At 25.3% G+C, this 16,065-nt stretch overlaps 8 protein-coding genes across 8 annotated transcripts, besides 1 other annotated feature; 2 read left to right on the top strand and 6 right to left on the bottom strand.

Moving 5' to 3' along the window:
• Positions 1 to 124: 124 nt before the first annotated feature.
• Positions 125 to 2,292, bottom strand: EHI_186860 (chloride channel protein 2, putative; the record flags this gene model as incomplete). Its single annotated transcript, XM_651343.2, has 3 exons — positions 125 to 1,556; positions 1,638 to 2,116; positions 2,173 to 2,292. The coding sequence occupies 3 exons, from the start codon at positions 2,290 to 2,292 to the stop codon at positions 125 to 127; spliced, it is 2,031 nt and encodes a 676-aa protein (XP_656435.2).
• An 800-nt stretch (positions 2,293 to 3,092) lies between these two features.
• EHI_186850 (PIWI domain protein) lies at positions 3,093 to 5,834 on the top strand (the record flags this gene model as incomplete). Its single annotated transcript, XM_651344.1, has 1 exon — positions 3,093 to 5,834. One exon carries the CDS (start codon positions 3,093 to 3,095, stop codon positions 5,832 to 5,834), a length of 2,742 nt encoding a protein of 913 aa, XP_656436.1.
• A 259-nt stretch (positions 5,835 to 6,093) lies between these two features.
• On the top strand, positions 6,094 to 6,534 carry EHI_186840 (actin-binding protein, cofilin/tropomyosin family; the record flags this gene model as incomplete). The annotated part of the gene is made up of 1 exon (XM_651345.1): positions 6,094 to 6,534. One exon carries the CDS (start codon positions 6,094 to 6,096, stop codon positions 6,532 to 6,534), a length of 441 nt encoding a protein of 146 aa, XP_656437.1.
• EHI_186830 (60S acidic ribosomal protein P2, putative) lies at positions 6,103 to 7,158 on the bottom strand. The gene has a single exon (XM_651346.2). It carries the CDS (start codon positions 7,018 to 7,020, stop codon positions 6,700 to 6,702), a length of 321 nt encoding a protein of 106 aa, XP_656438.1. The 5' UTR covers positions 7,021 to 7,158; the 3' UTR covers positions 6,103 to 6,699.
• Positions 7,159 to 7,202: 44 nt separating this feature from the next.
• On the bottom strand, positions 7,203 to 8,462 carry EHI_186820 (protein kinase domain containing protein; the record flags this gene model as incomplete). The annotated part of the gene is made up of 1 exon (XM_651347.1): positions 7,203 to 8,462. The coding sequence occupies one exon, from the start codon at positions 8,460 to 8,462 to the stop codon at positions 7,203 to 7,205; it is 1,260 nt and encodes a 419-aa protein (XP_656439.1).
• A 147-nt stretch (positions 8,463 to 8,609) lies between these two features.
• EHI_186810 (major facilitator superfamily transporter) lies at positions 8,610 to 9,920 on the bottom strand (the record flags this gene model as incomplete). Its single annotated transcript, XM_651348.1, has 3 exons — positions 8,610 to 8,920; positions 9,003 to 9,298; positions 9,346 to 9,920. 3 exons carry the CDS (start codon positions 9,918 to 9,920, stop codon positions 8,610 to 8,612), a joined length of 1,182 nt encoding a protein of 393 aa, XP_656440.1.
• A 285-nt stretch (positions 9,921 to 10,205) lies between these two features.
• Positions 10,206 to 10,328: a repeat region.
• Positions 10,329 to 10,362: 34 nt separating this feature from the next.
• On the bottom strand, positions 10,363 to 13,143 carry EHI_186800 (uncharacterized protein; the record flags this gene model as incomplete). Its single annotated transcript, XM_651349.1, has 1 exon — positions 10,363 to 13,143. The coding sequence occupies one exon, from the start codon at positions 13,141 to 13,143 to the stop codon at positions 10,363 to 10,365; it is 2,781 nt and encodes a 926-aa protein (XP_656441.1).
• An 870-nt stretch (positions 13,144 to 14,013) lies between these two features.
• Positions 14,014 to 15,693, bottom strand: EHI_186790 (uncharacterized protein; the record flags this gene model as incomplete). The annotated part of the gene is made up of 1 exon (XM_651350.1): positions 14,014 to 15,693. One exon carries the CDS (start codon positions 15,691 to 15,693, stop codon positions 14,014 to 14,016), a length of 1,680 nt encoding a protein of 559 aa, XP_656442.1.
• Positions 15,694 to 16,065: the final 372 nt, after the last annotated feature.

Here is a 16,065-nt window from a genome sequence, read left to right as displayed (position 1 = left end):
AATAGAAAGAGAATTATAATTTTGATCTGATTATAATAAAAGTCTAATATTAATAATGAAATGTATAATATTGATAAATATCATTATAATAACTTTATATTTTTTATAAAAAAATGAAAGATTTTTAGAACAAAATTTTCATTTGTTTATTAAAGGCATCATTCAAACATTTTTTATTGATTTCTCCAACAAGACGACCATTACTTGTAACAAAAGCAGATTCTACTTGGGCAGCAATAAAAAGCATATGAACTTCACTTAAAGGAGTATGTCTTAATAATAACAAAGGACATTCTTTATAATTAAGTAAAAACTTACCATTAAGTTTATTAGAAAGTTGAGAATCTAAAACTTTTCTAATAGAACTTAACTTTATTTGTCCTAGAAGGATTCCTCCTTCTTTACTATTAATAACAGGAATAATTTTTTCTTTTAAAGTATTATAATGTTCTGTGATATCTTTTAAATCTTCAATTGTAGTAAATTCTGAAACAGGAAACATGTTTTCATCCATTACCATTTCTGCTGTTTGATGAATTGAATATTGAATATCAGGAATAAACGGTAATTTCTTTGATATAGCAATTTTATCATAAATACCTTCTGTGAAAAATCTTGATAATGAAATTGTTACAACAGTAGCAAGTAGAATAGGAAGTAATAATTGGTTATTATCAATAGACTCTAATATAACTACTGTCGCACTAAATGTTTGTGTAATTGATGCTACAAAACAAGCTCCTCCTATAATAGCAATTCCTCCAGGACCTAAATTATTATAAATTCCTAATTCATTAATAATTTCTCCAATTAAACGTCCAAGAACTGCACCTACAACTACATTAGTAGAGAAAAGACCAACTGGTACTGGTAATGAAATTGAAAATGCAGTGATAGTAAAACGAGCAACAAAATATACTGCTAAAACAGTGATATAATGAGGACCAAAGACAGGTTCAATTGATTTATTTCCAAATAAATATCCTAATGTTACATTAACTGAATAACCAAAACCATTATATTTATTTTTCCATGGAGCAGTAACAACACCAGTAAGAGTAGCAAAGATAATAAAATACAAATAAGGAATTCTTCCCAAATAAAATTTACGTAAATATGCACGTGTTACAAAAATAGTTCCTGTTGCATTAGTAAATAAAATAGCAAATACCCCACAAATAATACCAATAATAAGAGCAATAATAGCTTCTTTTATTCCTGGTGGTTCAAATGTATATGAAATTGCCATTACTCCAGTAAATAATCCATCTCTTCCTTTATAAATGTTTGTTACAGCTCTAAATGTAAAGGCTGATATAACTGATGTGAAAATAGCAAACCAATAATTTCTAACAGGATAATAAGTTGCAGTGACTTCAACTGAGAATAATAATCCTCCAATAGGACAACCAAAAGTAGAAGCAACACCACATCCAGAAGCAATTGCTAACATATGAACAAATAATTCTTTATTTTCTCTAATGAAATGGAAAAAAGGAAGATGTGCCAATTGTGCAGCAATACAAGAACAAATGTGAATTGAAGGTCCAACTTTTCTATTCTAAATAAGTATTATATTAATGTTTTTATAAACATAGATTTTCTTTTTAAATACCAACAAAAATAAAATAACAAACCCACACCATAATCCACTTCCAATAGCAAAAATTAACCCAATTACTTTAGCTATTAATGTTCTCATTGTTAAAAAATTGGGGAAATGGTTTCCTAATAATGTCACTTTCATTTCTGGGACTCCAGATCCATTAGCTGTTGGTGAAACATACTTTGTAAATAAAAATGCACAAGTTCCACCACATATTGTAAAAAGAATCCAGATAATAATTTTATAATATGAAGCATCAAACAATAGTAACAACCAATTCTTTAATTTAGAAATTTGGTCAATACAAATATCCATAGTAGTTCCTGTTAGTCCTCCAAGAAGACCAAGCATAAACAAATAAAGTGCAACAACATGAATCAAAGTTCCTTTAAATCCGAATACTTGGAACAAGCAAATTTTTTTAATCTTTGCCATTGTCCCTTCATTTTGTACAACTTGTTTTTTTGGTTCTCTTGAGATTCTGACTAAAGAAGATTCAGAGTTATCACCCTAAAACGATCAGAACTTATTTATTTTTCAATTAATTCTTTATTACATAAACAAACATCAATTTCATAAAATTCTTCTGGTACTGGTGATTCTTCAGTAACAAGTTTTTCTAACTCTGTTTCTTTCTCTTCATCTACTGAAGGATTATAAGAAATAGAGGGTAAATTTTGTTCCATTCGGAATATATTTATATTTACTAGTTCTATTAATGAAAAACCAAAAAAAAAATTATTAGGTTCCTTAATTTAGCATAATACCTTCAACTTAATACAACTGCATTACTTAATTAAAAAATTTGTGACCTATTTAAAGCTGTCTTTTAAAAACTTGTCTTAGAGATAGTCATTTTTAAAGTCTAAACCATTTGGTTTATTCGTTTTTTTAATATTCATTTTTTTCATCATTGAAATAAAAATGAAACATTTTATATCTTTCCAAATTTTTGATTTATAAAACAAAATATAATACTAATTTTTCTTTGTTTGGTTGGTTTATTAATTTCTATTTTTTGGCAGTTCAGGAAATACTAAAACATATGAAAATGAATTTCTTATTTAAACATAAGATTAATAATATAATAGAAGTACTTTAATTGTATGTATATTTAAAAGAAATAAACTTCTCATATATTTCTTTTGGAACTATTCTATCTTGTGTTTAGTAATTTATTATGAATAAAGAGATATAAAAGATGTAATTGTTTTGCATTTTAAATTAACTTTGATAATAAACACATTTCGTAAGAATGAAGAAAAAATCTTTTTTTAGTGTACAAATTCAAAAGAATAATTATTATTATAAAAGAAGTTTTATTTAATAAGAATGTGTTATTAAATATTATTTGTTAAGATATAAACAATATGTAAATTAAATGAAAGTTTTAATGAGAGGAGAATGGTAGATAATAACAAAATTTTATGAAAGGATGGATATTCAAATAAAATGAAAAACCTAAAAAAAAACTAAAAAAAGGAGGATGTTAAGTATTTATCCAATTAATAATGATTTAAATAATACAATTCCTCTTTTATCACAAAATCAAATTAACATTTTATCATCTTTACCAAAAAAGCCATTGTATGACCTTTATACTCAACAATACTCATTTATTACAAATTACTTTGAAATTCATTTTAGTAAAATTCACTTTATTAGTTATAAAGCTAAGTTTATTCCAAATACTCTTAATTCTTCACTTAAAAGAGCACTTTTAATTGCACATTTTAATTCAATTGGATTACATAAAATTATAACTGATGGTTGTACTGTTTCATTACCAGAAATAATTATTGAAGAACATTGTCACTTTTCAATTCATTCAAAGAACAATGTTGTATATATAGTTGATTTAATACCAATTCAAAGTAATGTATTTACAACTCAGAAAGCTAATATTTTATTAAAATCAATATTTGTAGAAGACACTAATTCTATTGTCTCTTTTAAAAAAAGTTTTTATGATACTTCTAAAACAATTGAATTAAATACTTCTGATGGGAAATTGAAAATATTAAATGGGTTTTCATCAACGTTACGTATATTTGGAAATCAAACATTTCTTGTTGTAAATTCATCTCATAAAATATTTCAAATAAAAACATTTTTACAATTTATGGAAAATAAAGGTGTTGAACAAATCAAATTTGAATTTAAACCAATGTCTTTATTTAATTCATTAACAAAAAAATTAGTAAAAATTGATTCTATTGATTTTTCTAAAACACCATTACATACTTTTAAACTTAAAGATGGAAAAGAAATATCATTTATAGATTATTATAAGTCAAAGTACGGAGTAATTATTAAAAATACAGAACAACCTTTACTTGTACAAAATAATCCTTTCTTTAATGAAAATAACAATTCAAATGAATTTAGTTATTTTATTCCAGAATTTATGTATATGACTGGACTTTCTTCAAAAATGAAATCAGACAAGAAATTATTAGTTGAACTTGAAAATATTTTTTATAAACCCCCAAATATTAAATTAGAAAATATTCTAAGTCTTGTTTCACAATATATTTGTAAACTTCCTAGTCTTAATTTATGGAATATTACTATCAATCCTATTCCTTTAAAAATTATGGGGTTTAGACTAGAAAGACCTCAATTAATATTTAGAGATTCACTTCTAAGATTATCAACATTAAAAGAATGGAAATATGATATTAGAAATAAATTATTATATAACCCTGTAAATATTACTAAATGGTGTGCTCTTGTTCCTACACAATACCTTGATTATTTCACTCGTTTTGAACAAATTTTACATCAATTTCATACAAAAATACATATTGAATATACATCACCAAAAATTATTAAAATGATTGGTCTTTCACTTGATGATTATTTTAATGAAATTTTAAACTACAAAATTGTATTTGTTGTCATTTTAAATGATTCATTATATGAAGATATTAAACGAAAATGTTTTGATAAAGAAATTATTACTCAATGTATTCATCCAGACACATTAAAAAAACAGAATTTATTTCCAATTGTAAGTCAAATAACATATCAAATTCAATCAAAAATAGGAGGTATTCCTTGGGATGTTTTAACTAATAATAAATTTATTAAAACTATGATTATTGGTATTGCTGTAACACCATATGATGATAATAAAGAATGTATTTCACTTGTTTCATCTATGAAATATAATTCATTTGCTACAAGAAAAAAATATTCAGCTATTGAAACAAAAGGAAGTGGGAATGCAGGATATAATAGTCAAATATTAATTCAAAAAGCATTAGATGATTGGTACAAAGAAAATTTAAAATATCCTTCTAATATTATTATTTATAGAAAGGCAAATAAAACTTCATTATTAAAAATTAAAGAAGGAGAATTAAATCTTTTAAAACAAATCATTAACTCAAAAAGTATTTCTATTAAACTTTTGTATTTTATTGTTTCATGTAGAAATGATATCAAAGTATTTAGTCAAAATTATCAAAGTTATTTTAATCCTCAACCTGGAACGATTATTTGTGATACTATCTTTGAACATGATAATTTTGAATTTTATTTGATAAGTCATATACCAATAAAAGGTGTTGTTCGTCCTGTTCTTTATACTTCACTTTATAATTCAACTGAATTTACCCAACAACAAATATATCAAATTACATTTGATTTATGTCATTTACATTATTCAGTACTATCTTCTATTTATACACCTGCTCATTTATTTGAAGCAAATGAATTAAGCCATGTTTTAAATAAATGTGGTTATACTAAAACTACTTTTACACAAAGATTTAACAGTAAAAAGAACCAATTAAAAAGACAACGCTTTGGAATAGAAAAAGAACAAAACCATGACAAATATTCATTTGACAAAAAAAAATTAAAACAAATGAAAATAGAATATAAAATAACTTCTGAAGAAATTCTAAATTCGTTTTCTACTTCTTCAGATACTCTTCTTCCTCAAATGTCTGAAGACTTTAACAATCAAATAACACAAAAAAAACCACATCTTTCTAAAATCCTTTTAGAAAAAGAACCAAAAAAGTTTAACACTACTACACATAAAAAGAAAGAAAATAAAAGGGCTTTTTCATTAGAAGAAATTAATACAGTTAGAAAAGGTACTCCTATTTCAAAACCAGAAGAACATTCTGACTTGAGTTTTAGTTATGGAGTTATGACAGATGAGTCATTTACTGACAATGACTACTACGATATTAGTTCACATCCTTATTATTAATATATGTTTTATATATCACATTTAAACTTTCATATAAAAGAACTGTAAAGAAACTGAATAATAGAAACTCTTCATACCTTCAAAAACTATAAACTCAAAAAAACAATGATAAAAAAAGAAAGAAAGAAGAATAGTAAAACATAATAAAAATAATAATAAAAAATAATAAAATTAAAACATAAAGGAGAAAAGAAAAAAATAGATGACACGTAATAAACTCAATTAAAAGCAAAAAAGAACAAGAACTAATAAGTTCAGAATGGTTGAAGTAGAAATTGTTGAAAAAGAGAAATTCCAAGAAATTATGTCTAAAATTCGTAATGAAAATGAAAAGACTAATTGGATTTGTTTAACTTATGAAGGACCAAAGAGTAAAAAACTCGTTATTGCTGGTTCTGGTGAAGGAGGAGTTGATGAATTGAAAACACTTTTCAAAGATACTGGAATTTACTTTGCATTTGCTAGAGATTTTGATAAAATTGATGATTCTATTTGTGTTAAATTTGCTTTCATTGAATTCATTGGTGATAAATCTCCAAGACTTCAAAAGGCTGGTGTTGGAATGCAACTTAGTTCAATTCAAGATCAATTTGGACAATTCCATATTACTCATATGTGTTCAGACCTTGAAGATGTTTCTGCAGAAATTATCTTAGCTAAGATGAAGAATGCTTCAGGATCAGCTTCACACGTTCTTTAAACGATTTGAATTCATTTATTTTAAATAAATTTTTATTTTTTTTTTTTTTATTAATAAAGAATTATTTTTTTTATTGCTTCATTTATTTTTATAAATTTAATAAAAAATATTAATAACAAAAAAACCAATAAAAAAATGATTACTCAGCAACGAGTTATGCAACGCTTAGAAGAGATCACCAAATCCTCCGAAGTCTTCCTCTTCTTCTTCTTCTTTTTTCTCTTCTTTCTTTTCTTCAGCTTTGGTTTCAGTTTGAGCAGCAGCACCAGCAGCTGGGGCAGCAGCGGCAACAGCCATTGATCCCATTTGTTTCTTTCCAGCTTCAATAACTTCCCAAACATTCTTACCGTTCATGGCATCAAAAACTTGTTTGATTTTAGCTTCATCGATTTCAGCACCAGCAGCAGTAAGGATTTCCTTGACTTTAGCTTCTTCAGCGTTTTCATGTCCAATAGTGCAAAGAATATAAGCAGCGATGTATTGCATGTTCGTGCTAAGTTATTTGTTAAAAAGGGTTTCCTTTAACAGATAACGAGGGTTATTCTCTTCTTTTTCATTTTTATTATATCTTTTAGTTAATATATTATTAATTATATTTAATTTTATTTCTTGTCTTTGTTTCTTAAAAATGATTTAAATAACAAAAGTCTGAAAAATTAGATGTGTTATTAGTCAGAATGATATACTGGCACAGGTCTTGTTGGTGGGATATGAGCAGCTGGAAGTCCTGATGGATCTTCTTCATCTCCATTATCGTCCCAATCAATAATAATACCTGCTGCTTTTTGTTTGTCAATTTCTTCTTGAGTAACAGCAACAGGTTGTTCAACTGGAACAATTCCCTCAGTAATAGTTGGTTGAGCAATTCCTTTAAACCATGGATGGCATAATGCTTGTTCAGCATTCATTCTTAAACGAGGGTCTGGATATAAACATCGAATAACAAAGTCACGAGCTTCATTAGAAATATGCTTCCAATCATCAGAATCAAAAACAATTTCACCACTTTGCATTTGTTCAACATTTTCAGCAATTGTATCACCATCAAATGGAAGATATCCACAAAGACATACATATAACATGACTCCAACTGACCACATATCAACTTGATATGAATATTCTGTAGCTCCCATTAAAATTTCTGGTGCAGCATAGTCTTGAGTTCCACAAGGAGTTTTCAATGGCTCATTTTGGAAACACTTAGCAAATCCAAAATCACCTAATCTACAAGTTAATCCAGCATCACCAACCATTAATATATTTTCTGGTTTAATATCTCTATGTGCAATACAATGAGAGTGCAAATAATATAAAGCAGAAACAACTTGATAAATAACCCATCTTGCTTCTACCTCTGGAATTCCTGACTCACATTTACTAACGCGAGAAAACAAAGTTCCTCCTGGTAACAATTCCATAACAATAGAAATATTAATATCACTTTCAAAGACATCAAAAACTTTCATAATAGCAACATGTTGTGCAGCTCTTGCAATTTCAATTTCTCGAATTAACAATTTAGTTTCTTCAGGTTTAACTAATCTTTTGTCAATCACTTTTACTGCACATAACTCACCAGTTGGAATAGCTCGTGCTTTTCTAACTACTGCAAATGCTCCCCTTCCAAGTTCTTCTCCAAGTAAAAAGAAGTCTTCAATAATTCTATTTCTTCTTTCATCATCTTTTGGGAATAACAAATATTTTTTTTCTTCTTCAATGAAGTCCTTCTTTTCTTTAAAATTAGGTGGTAATCTTTTATGAAGGTTCTTTTTCTTTGTTAATTCCATTTGTCTTTTCCTCTCTTTCTTCTTCATAACCATTTTAGCTTGTTTTCCTTTTAATCCACTAATTCCTTCAGTTACAATTTTTGACAACTTTGCACTTTTCTCTTTAAAGGCACTTGCAAATGTCTTCTTGAACGACTTCATCTTTGTAAAATAATAGTTCTTCTAAATTTGTTTCTGCTCCAAAACTATATTAATCTCATAATCATTTATTTTTTATATTTTGTGTTATTAACTAAAAAGCCTATTTTTAGACTATATTTATGTTTTTTATAACTAAAAAATATTCAATTATTTCTTTGTTTCAAACCTTTTATGCTCTAAGATAAATACTGAAACTAATGAAATAAGTATCAATATAAATAAAATGATACTTTGTAATAAACGGTACCATTGTTCCCATGGTACTATTTTTAATAGAAAAATGAATAATGGAAATCCTAATCCTGAGACTAAGCTTTGAACTGAATAAAATATTGAAAATGCAGCATCACTTTCAAATTGAAAATATTTACCAAGTAAAGCATCTATTTGAGTATTAAATCCACCATCTGAAATTGCAATACAAATTATAGCAGTGAATAAGAGTATTGGTACTGGTGCTATATCTGTGAGTAATGAGTAGAAAAAACTAATTTAAAAACAAACGGTTCAAGAAGTAGTGAATAATGATGCTTATCAAACCAAGAACCATAACAAATCCAGAAATAGATAAAACAATAAATTTCCCTATCATATCACCTAGTTTTCCAAAAATTAATGAGATAATCATATTTATTGTTCCAAAAATACACATTGCAATCGTAACATATTCAACACCAAACATTGCTGTTACTTCTCCATAAATATAACACTGACTTAAACCAGAATAAATAAAGATAGGTAGCATCAATAGTAAATTCCATGAAACAAGAACTTTTTTTATACTTCTTAAATCTGTTTTGAGACTTACTTTTTCTATTTCTGGAAGTACATTCATTCTATTTTTTTAAATTAACGGATATTCAAAGAAAAGAAACAAACAAACTTAATAAAAAGAAATGGAATAATACCAATAAGACAAAGAGAAGAAAAAATAATAAATAGATATTTTAAATCTAATCCAGACAAAGTCATAACATATGCAAATCCATTTCCAAGTGTTTGATTCAATTGATAAACAAAAAAGAATATTCCAGAGTTTCTACCTCTTTTTTCTGGTTTAGAACATCTAGTTAACAAACTTCCTTGTGCACACCAAGTAAGACTCTGTCCAAATCCTACAAAGAAACTAAATATAATCAATAAATAACTCTTTTGGAATATATTTACTAATAAGAATGGAATGATACAAAGTCCTCCAATAATAAGACACCAACGCTCTCCAATTCTTCTGAGAATCAAAGGAACGATAAATCCACTAACTGCAAAAGTAAAATAAATAATTGATAGAGAAACCATTCCATAATTACCATATAAACTAGTCATAAAGTTTTCAGTTGTATTATAAGAAATATATATTATTAAAAATCCAACACCAAGCATTATAATATTGAACATTCTCCATTTCCAATTTTTTGGTGTATCTATAGAATTAGTAATTAAACTTTGTTCTTCAGACATTTTTATATTATTTATATAACCAAAACAAGTATTTAAGTACTTAAATATCAGTACCTTATGGGGTTTGATCCAGCCCTTGTAAAAAACCCTAAAATCGTTACAAGAATATCATGATTGGATGATTACATCTCAAAACACTACAAATCCCAAAATAAAAAGCCACGTGTTTTTTTTAACTAATAAATCATAATAAAGAGATATAAATTAAATGAAGAAAAGTATAAAAACAAATAAATAAAAATAAAGTTATATTATAATAAAATAAAAAAATCAATTATTAATATACTTCATATTTGGAGATTATTTCAGTTTCTTCAATAGTCTAATTCTATCACACAACTCATTTCTAATATTCTCAAGTTAGAAGACAACTCTTCAAATGTAATTCCGAGAGTTATTATAAAACATAAAAAGTTAAAGAAAAACAAAAAAAAAATGAAAATTAGCACTTATTTATTTGGCTACAAGCAGTTATTGGTGTAACTCCTTCTTCAAACACACGAGAGCCAAGTTCTATTAAAGTTCTGTAGCAAGTGGTTGGATATTTTGATTTACGACAAAGGTTGTCCATTGATTTCATTACAACAATAGTACTAAATCCGTCATACTTTTTCTTCTTTAATGCAACACGAGCTAAGTTAGTACACATCTCACATTGACTTTTTTGTTTAATTCCATCATCAACTCCTTGAGTAACCTTCATCACTAAATCACTAAATTTACCCATTTGAATTTGAAGTTCATTAATAGCATCAGCAGTCTTTATAATTTCATTATTTGTATCATATAATTGATTTTTCTTTTCATTATCTTCTTCTCCATTAATAAGAGTTTGATTTATTTCTTTTTCTAGTTTATCTTTTAATACAATTAATTTGGCATGTTGGACTTGATGAGATTGAATAGTAGCTTCAGAAATTCCTCTAATAACACCAGCAGTTCTAAGCAATGATGATGATGCTTTTCTTAAAACAAATTCTTCTTTTTGTTTTTTAATAGTCATTAAATTGATACTTGTTTTTAATTCATCCCTCTTTGTTTCAATTTTTTCTTTCATATCTCCATTACTAACAATATTTCCTAATTCTCTCATAACTTTTTGAGCTTGAGATATTCTTTCTTTAAGAGAATTAATGTGTCGTTTTAATAAAACAATTTTCTTAATTCTTTTAACTCCACCTCTCAAAACTTTATTTAGTCTAGAAATTCCAACTTTTCTCTTTTTTTCTAATGCAATTTGATGATTCTTGTTAGCTCTAATTTTCATTCTTTCAATTTTCATCTTTAACATTGCTTTAATATCATTGACCTTTCCTCCTTTTCTACCATTTAATACTTGTAATTTATTTTGAACTACATGAATTCTCTTTTTCAAATTTCTTTCTCTGATTTTAGCTTCTTCTTCTCTAATTTTATTAATTTCTTTAACTTCAGCTTCCATAGAATTAGCTTCTTGTTCTGCTTTTTTCAAAAGAGTTTTAACTTGTTTTAATTCAGTTTTATACTCTTTTTCTAATCTGTCAATTTGAGGAATTAATTTAACTAATTTTTCTGAACTATTATATTTTTTCCTTCTAACAACTAATCTTGCTAATTTCTTCTTAATAAGTCTTTCTTTTTTACTAAATAAAATAACTTTTCTTTCACTTCTTTTACTTGCTCGAATAATTGAATTTCTTAACCTACGATTAATACTTTTAATACTTCTATCAACTCTTCTAATTCTTCTTGATAATACTTTAATTTTTCTTAACAAAACTTGTCTTTTACCTCTACTATTTTCTTGACTTAATTTCTTTTCATTTAATGTCATAATTCTTCTTAATACAACTATTCTCTTTTCTAATATAGTTTTTCTAGTGGCAATATGTTTTTTCTTTTCTTCATATTTCTTTCTACGTTCTTCAAAATATTGATGAATTCCATTTTGTGCATTTTGATATTTATCTTTTGTATCTTTAATTTCATTAATTATTTCAGTCATTCTCTTTTTTAAATCTGCAATCTTTTCTGGTGATTCTTCATTTAATAATACTTTTCTTTCAATTTTATTATACCTCTTCTTTAAGTTTTTAATTGTTGATCTTAATTTATCTCTTTCATCTTTCATATCCATCATTCTTTGTCTACTAATCCTACCTTCAATATTTCTTTTCTTAGCATTATATGCAATAGTAGCTCTATTAATTTTTCTTTTAAGAGCTCTTAACATAAGAGTATTTTGTCTAACTCTAATTTTTAATCCGTTTAACTCAGAGTTAATTTGTTTCATACTGTTTTTAGCTTCAGCTTTTTCAACACTACTTGTTGCTGAATTCTTTTTTCTTTTTAATATATTTTTCTTAATAGTAACTCTTCTTAAAATAGCTTTATCTCTTTTAATTTGTCCTTTAACATCTTTTACTTTTTCATTTAATACTTCTTTTACTTCTTTAAATTTACTTTTAGCTTCTTGTCTAATTGTCATAGCTTTAAGCATATCTTCCAATTGATTAATAGCAGTAATTTCTTTTCTTTGATATTGTTTAAATTTTCTTTTTAAACTACTATATTCTTGATCAAATATTCCTGAGTTCTTTTTTGCATTTAAAGTATCTTTAATATTTTTAACTAAAAGGTGTGTACTTTTATATTGTTTAATAAGTTGAGTAATTTCATTTATTTTATCTGTATTTCTTTTAACTCTTATATTCTTTATTTCATCACTTTTTTTTAATGCTTTTCTTTTTATTCTTAATAAACTACTAATTCTTTCAGCTGTTTTAACTAATCTTTGTTGATTACTTTGCATTTTCTTTAATATATTTTCTGTTTTAGTACATTTATCTGTAATTTGTTTCATTTCTTCTTCAGCTAATTTCATTTGATTTATAGCTTTTTCTTTTTTAAATTTTTCATATTTTTGAATAGCAGCTTTTCTTTTTTTGTCTTGTATTTCCATTTTGTTAATTGATTTTTGCATATTTACTTTGATTTCTTCAATTCTTTTTTTAATTTTTTCTAATGATTTTGTTAATTTTTTTATTTTAAGATTCAATTCTTGTTTTATTTGTGGCTGTCTTTTATTAATTCTAACAATATGTTCTTTAAATCTTGGAATAACCTCTTCTTCAAGTCGTTTTTCTAAAGCTGTAGCATTTAATTTAATTCCATCTTCATCTTTAATCTCCTTACTTATTGTAGTTAATATGAGCAACGATAAAATAAAAGTTGTTCTTATCATCTTCGATAATATGATTATTTAGTGCTTTTTAACTTTTTTTTCTAAAATCATCAATTTTTTTTTAATTTCTTTTTTTTTTATTTAGTTCATTTTTATTTTTATTATATTTTTGTTTTTCATTTATCTGTATTGAAAAAATGAAAAATTCTTAAATAGACAATATATATTGTATTTTATACATAATGAAAGTGTTTATTTTACTTATTTTCAATATAATTATTTATATTATTCTGTTTATTCATTTTTATTTTTCATATAAAAAATCAATACAAATTATTTGTTTTTATGTCTTTTTCAAATACAATTGGATAAAATTTAATTTTTATTTACAAAAAAAATTATAAATCACAAAAGGTTGAGTAAGTTTATATTCTTACAAATTGTTTTTATTTTTGAGTATTAATTTCTTATAAATCTGTTTTTAATTATCAAAAATAATTCTTACATGAATAGTTTTTACTGGTTCATTAGTTCAAGTATTAACCAAGATTATCCTTGAATATTAAATCTATAATCCAGTTTATTATGAATATAAAAGAACAAGTATTATTCTGTTTTTAATATAAGAGAATAGTTAATTGAAGTTCAATATTTTTTTAATGTTAATCAGAGTTATAAACATAGCATTTAGTTAGTTTAAAAAAGATAAAAAATTGTAAGAATTATATTAAGTTATGGATTGAATAAACAAGTATTTATTCAAGAATAAGAAAGAAAGAGTGATTAAATTAAAAAATTTGAATAAATAAAAGAAATAAGACTGTTTCTCTTTAATAACACAAAGAAACAAAGAAGTAAAAAAAATATTTAAACTATATGAAAAAAGAGGATGAAATGAAATTTGTGATTCAATTAATAAAAGTTCATGTCTCATTCATCAAAATCAAACCAGTTTGAATTTGAAAGAACATTAGCAAGGTCTTTAACAATGTTTTTACATGTGTCACTTTCATAAATTTCACTTGGGATTTGTGGGTTACTAGTTGGAAGAAGAACATCAAAATTATCAGCATCACCAGGTAATTTCAAACTTAACAATACCAATCTACAGAAAACAAATCTTAAAATAAGCATTCTTGCAAATGGATCAGCCATAAATGATTGAATAGTTTGATGAACTTTTGGACATGTAAAGAATTCATTAGACAATTTTTCGTAAAACACTTTCAATAAATTTGAACATTCTTCTTTTGTGTCTGGAGTCATTTGATCAACATCAGTCATTCTACAGAAAGCACCTAATGAGTCATTTAAGAATAAATTGAATATAGAATCTTTTTTATTACTAAATACTTGAAGATATTTTCCTTGAGTTTTAGTAAATATTGAATCATGTGGAAGAGGACAAGTATTTAATTTCCATGCACCTATTGGACCAAATAAACTTAAGTGTGGAACATCAAAATGTTTTTGAGATAATTGAATGAAAGAATTTTGTTTATCTGAGTCAATAATTAATAATATTGGTTTTCTAAGGAATGGAAGAAGATCTTCCGGATGAAGAATATGTTGTTGGTTACCATAACTTGACATAAATAATCCATTAGTACTTGTATATCCTTGAATAGTATCATCATGAACAGTAGATGATAAATACAATAACATAAAAGTATTATTTGGCATATCACAAAAAGTACTTGCAATATAATTTAATGTTTTTGGGATACTAACATTTCTTAATAAATGTTTTCTTGGATTTTTCCATTCATTTAATTGTTCTGGAGCCATAAGTTGATAATTAAATTCTAATGCGTACATCATTCTTAATAAAGAAATAGATAATTCACTAAATGAATAACTATTTGGTTTATTATCTAATAAAATAGCTGAAAACATTTTAAGTCCATTTCTATTATTTGTTTTTGGTTTTGTATTAAAAACTAATTGTGGGTTAATACGTGATAAAGCAGAATATGACACCCGTCCTTCTCTTGTAGGAACTAAGAAATTAACAATATTCATTACTATATATTTCATTTCTTCAGCTAATAATTGATGGTTTTGAAGATTTGGATGAATTAATGTCTCTGTTGCTAATTGGGCTGATGTTAAAGCGAAATCACTTAATACATTTTCTCCCATTTTTAATTTATCAGTTAATAAGCAAACTAATAAGAAACGTGCATGGAATCTTAAAGTTCTTTGGAGAACAAAAGATCGTTGAATGCTTGAGTCTTCTTTATAATAATTATGTCTTTTAATTTCTTGGTAATATGTTAATGCTTCATTAAGGAATTGAGTTTCTGAAGTACGAAGATAATAATGATAGTATAACTGTGCAATCTTAGCAGCAATTTCTCCTACATCATATCTCTTAAAATGTACTTTACCATTTTCTAAAATACTACGGCACGTTTGTTGTAATTTCCATAATTTAGCAAATGTTGTAAATGTTCTTTGATATAATGGTCTCCATCCTTCTCCTAAAAAGCTTGTTTCATATAATTGACTGAAAAGTAAAGACGACTTTTCACAGAGTTTTAAATATTTGTCACAAATTCTATCATCTTGTTGACGGGGTGACTGAGAGGGTCGTTGATTAGGTAACATTGAACTAAATTTTTATATTTTTTTATTTAAAACTATTTTTTATTAGTTATCTTACTATTACCTTTAGTTTTTTATTAAATAATATTTTTAATTAATTTAAATTAAAATAATTATAGTTTTTTCTTTAACGTTCTTTGTTTCTATTTATATCACTATTTTTGAGTTTTTTAATTTTTTGTTTTTCTGTTTTTTTTTTGTTTTTTAATTTTTAATTTTAGATTTTTTCAAAGGGAGTAAGAAATAAAAATAAATGACTTGTGTTTAAACCCTAGTTAAGCGATTATTTATTGGAAAGTATTTTTAAAACCAAAAAAGAGTTACAAAATTTCGAATAAAATATAATTTTTTAAATTAAAAATACTTTTGAGAAAT

This window comes from Entamoeba histolytica, genomic scaffold (genome assembly GCF_000208925.1).
Source record: "Entamoeba histolytica HM-1:IMSS scf_1104750519125 genomic scaffold, whole genome shotgun sequence".
NCBI lineage: Eukaryota > Evosea > Mastigamoebida > Endamoebidae > Entamoeba > Entamoeba histolytica.
Note: the sequence above shows the minus strand (reverse complement) of the source record. Positions and strands in the feature narration are given on the sequence as shown.

Excerpts from the sequence above, each read along its gene's own strand:
- EHI_186830 (XM_651346.2), bottom strand. The coding sequence starts at position 7,020 with ATGCAATACATCGCTGCTTATATTCTTTGCACTATTGGACATGAAAAC.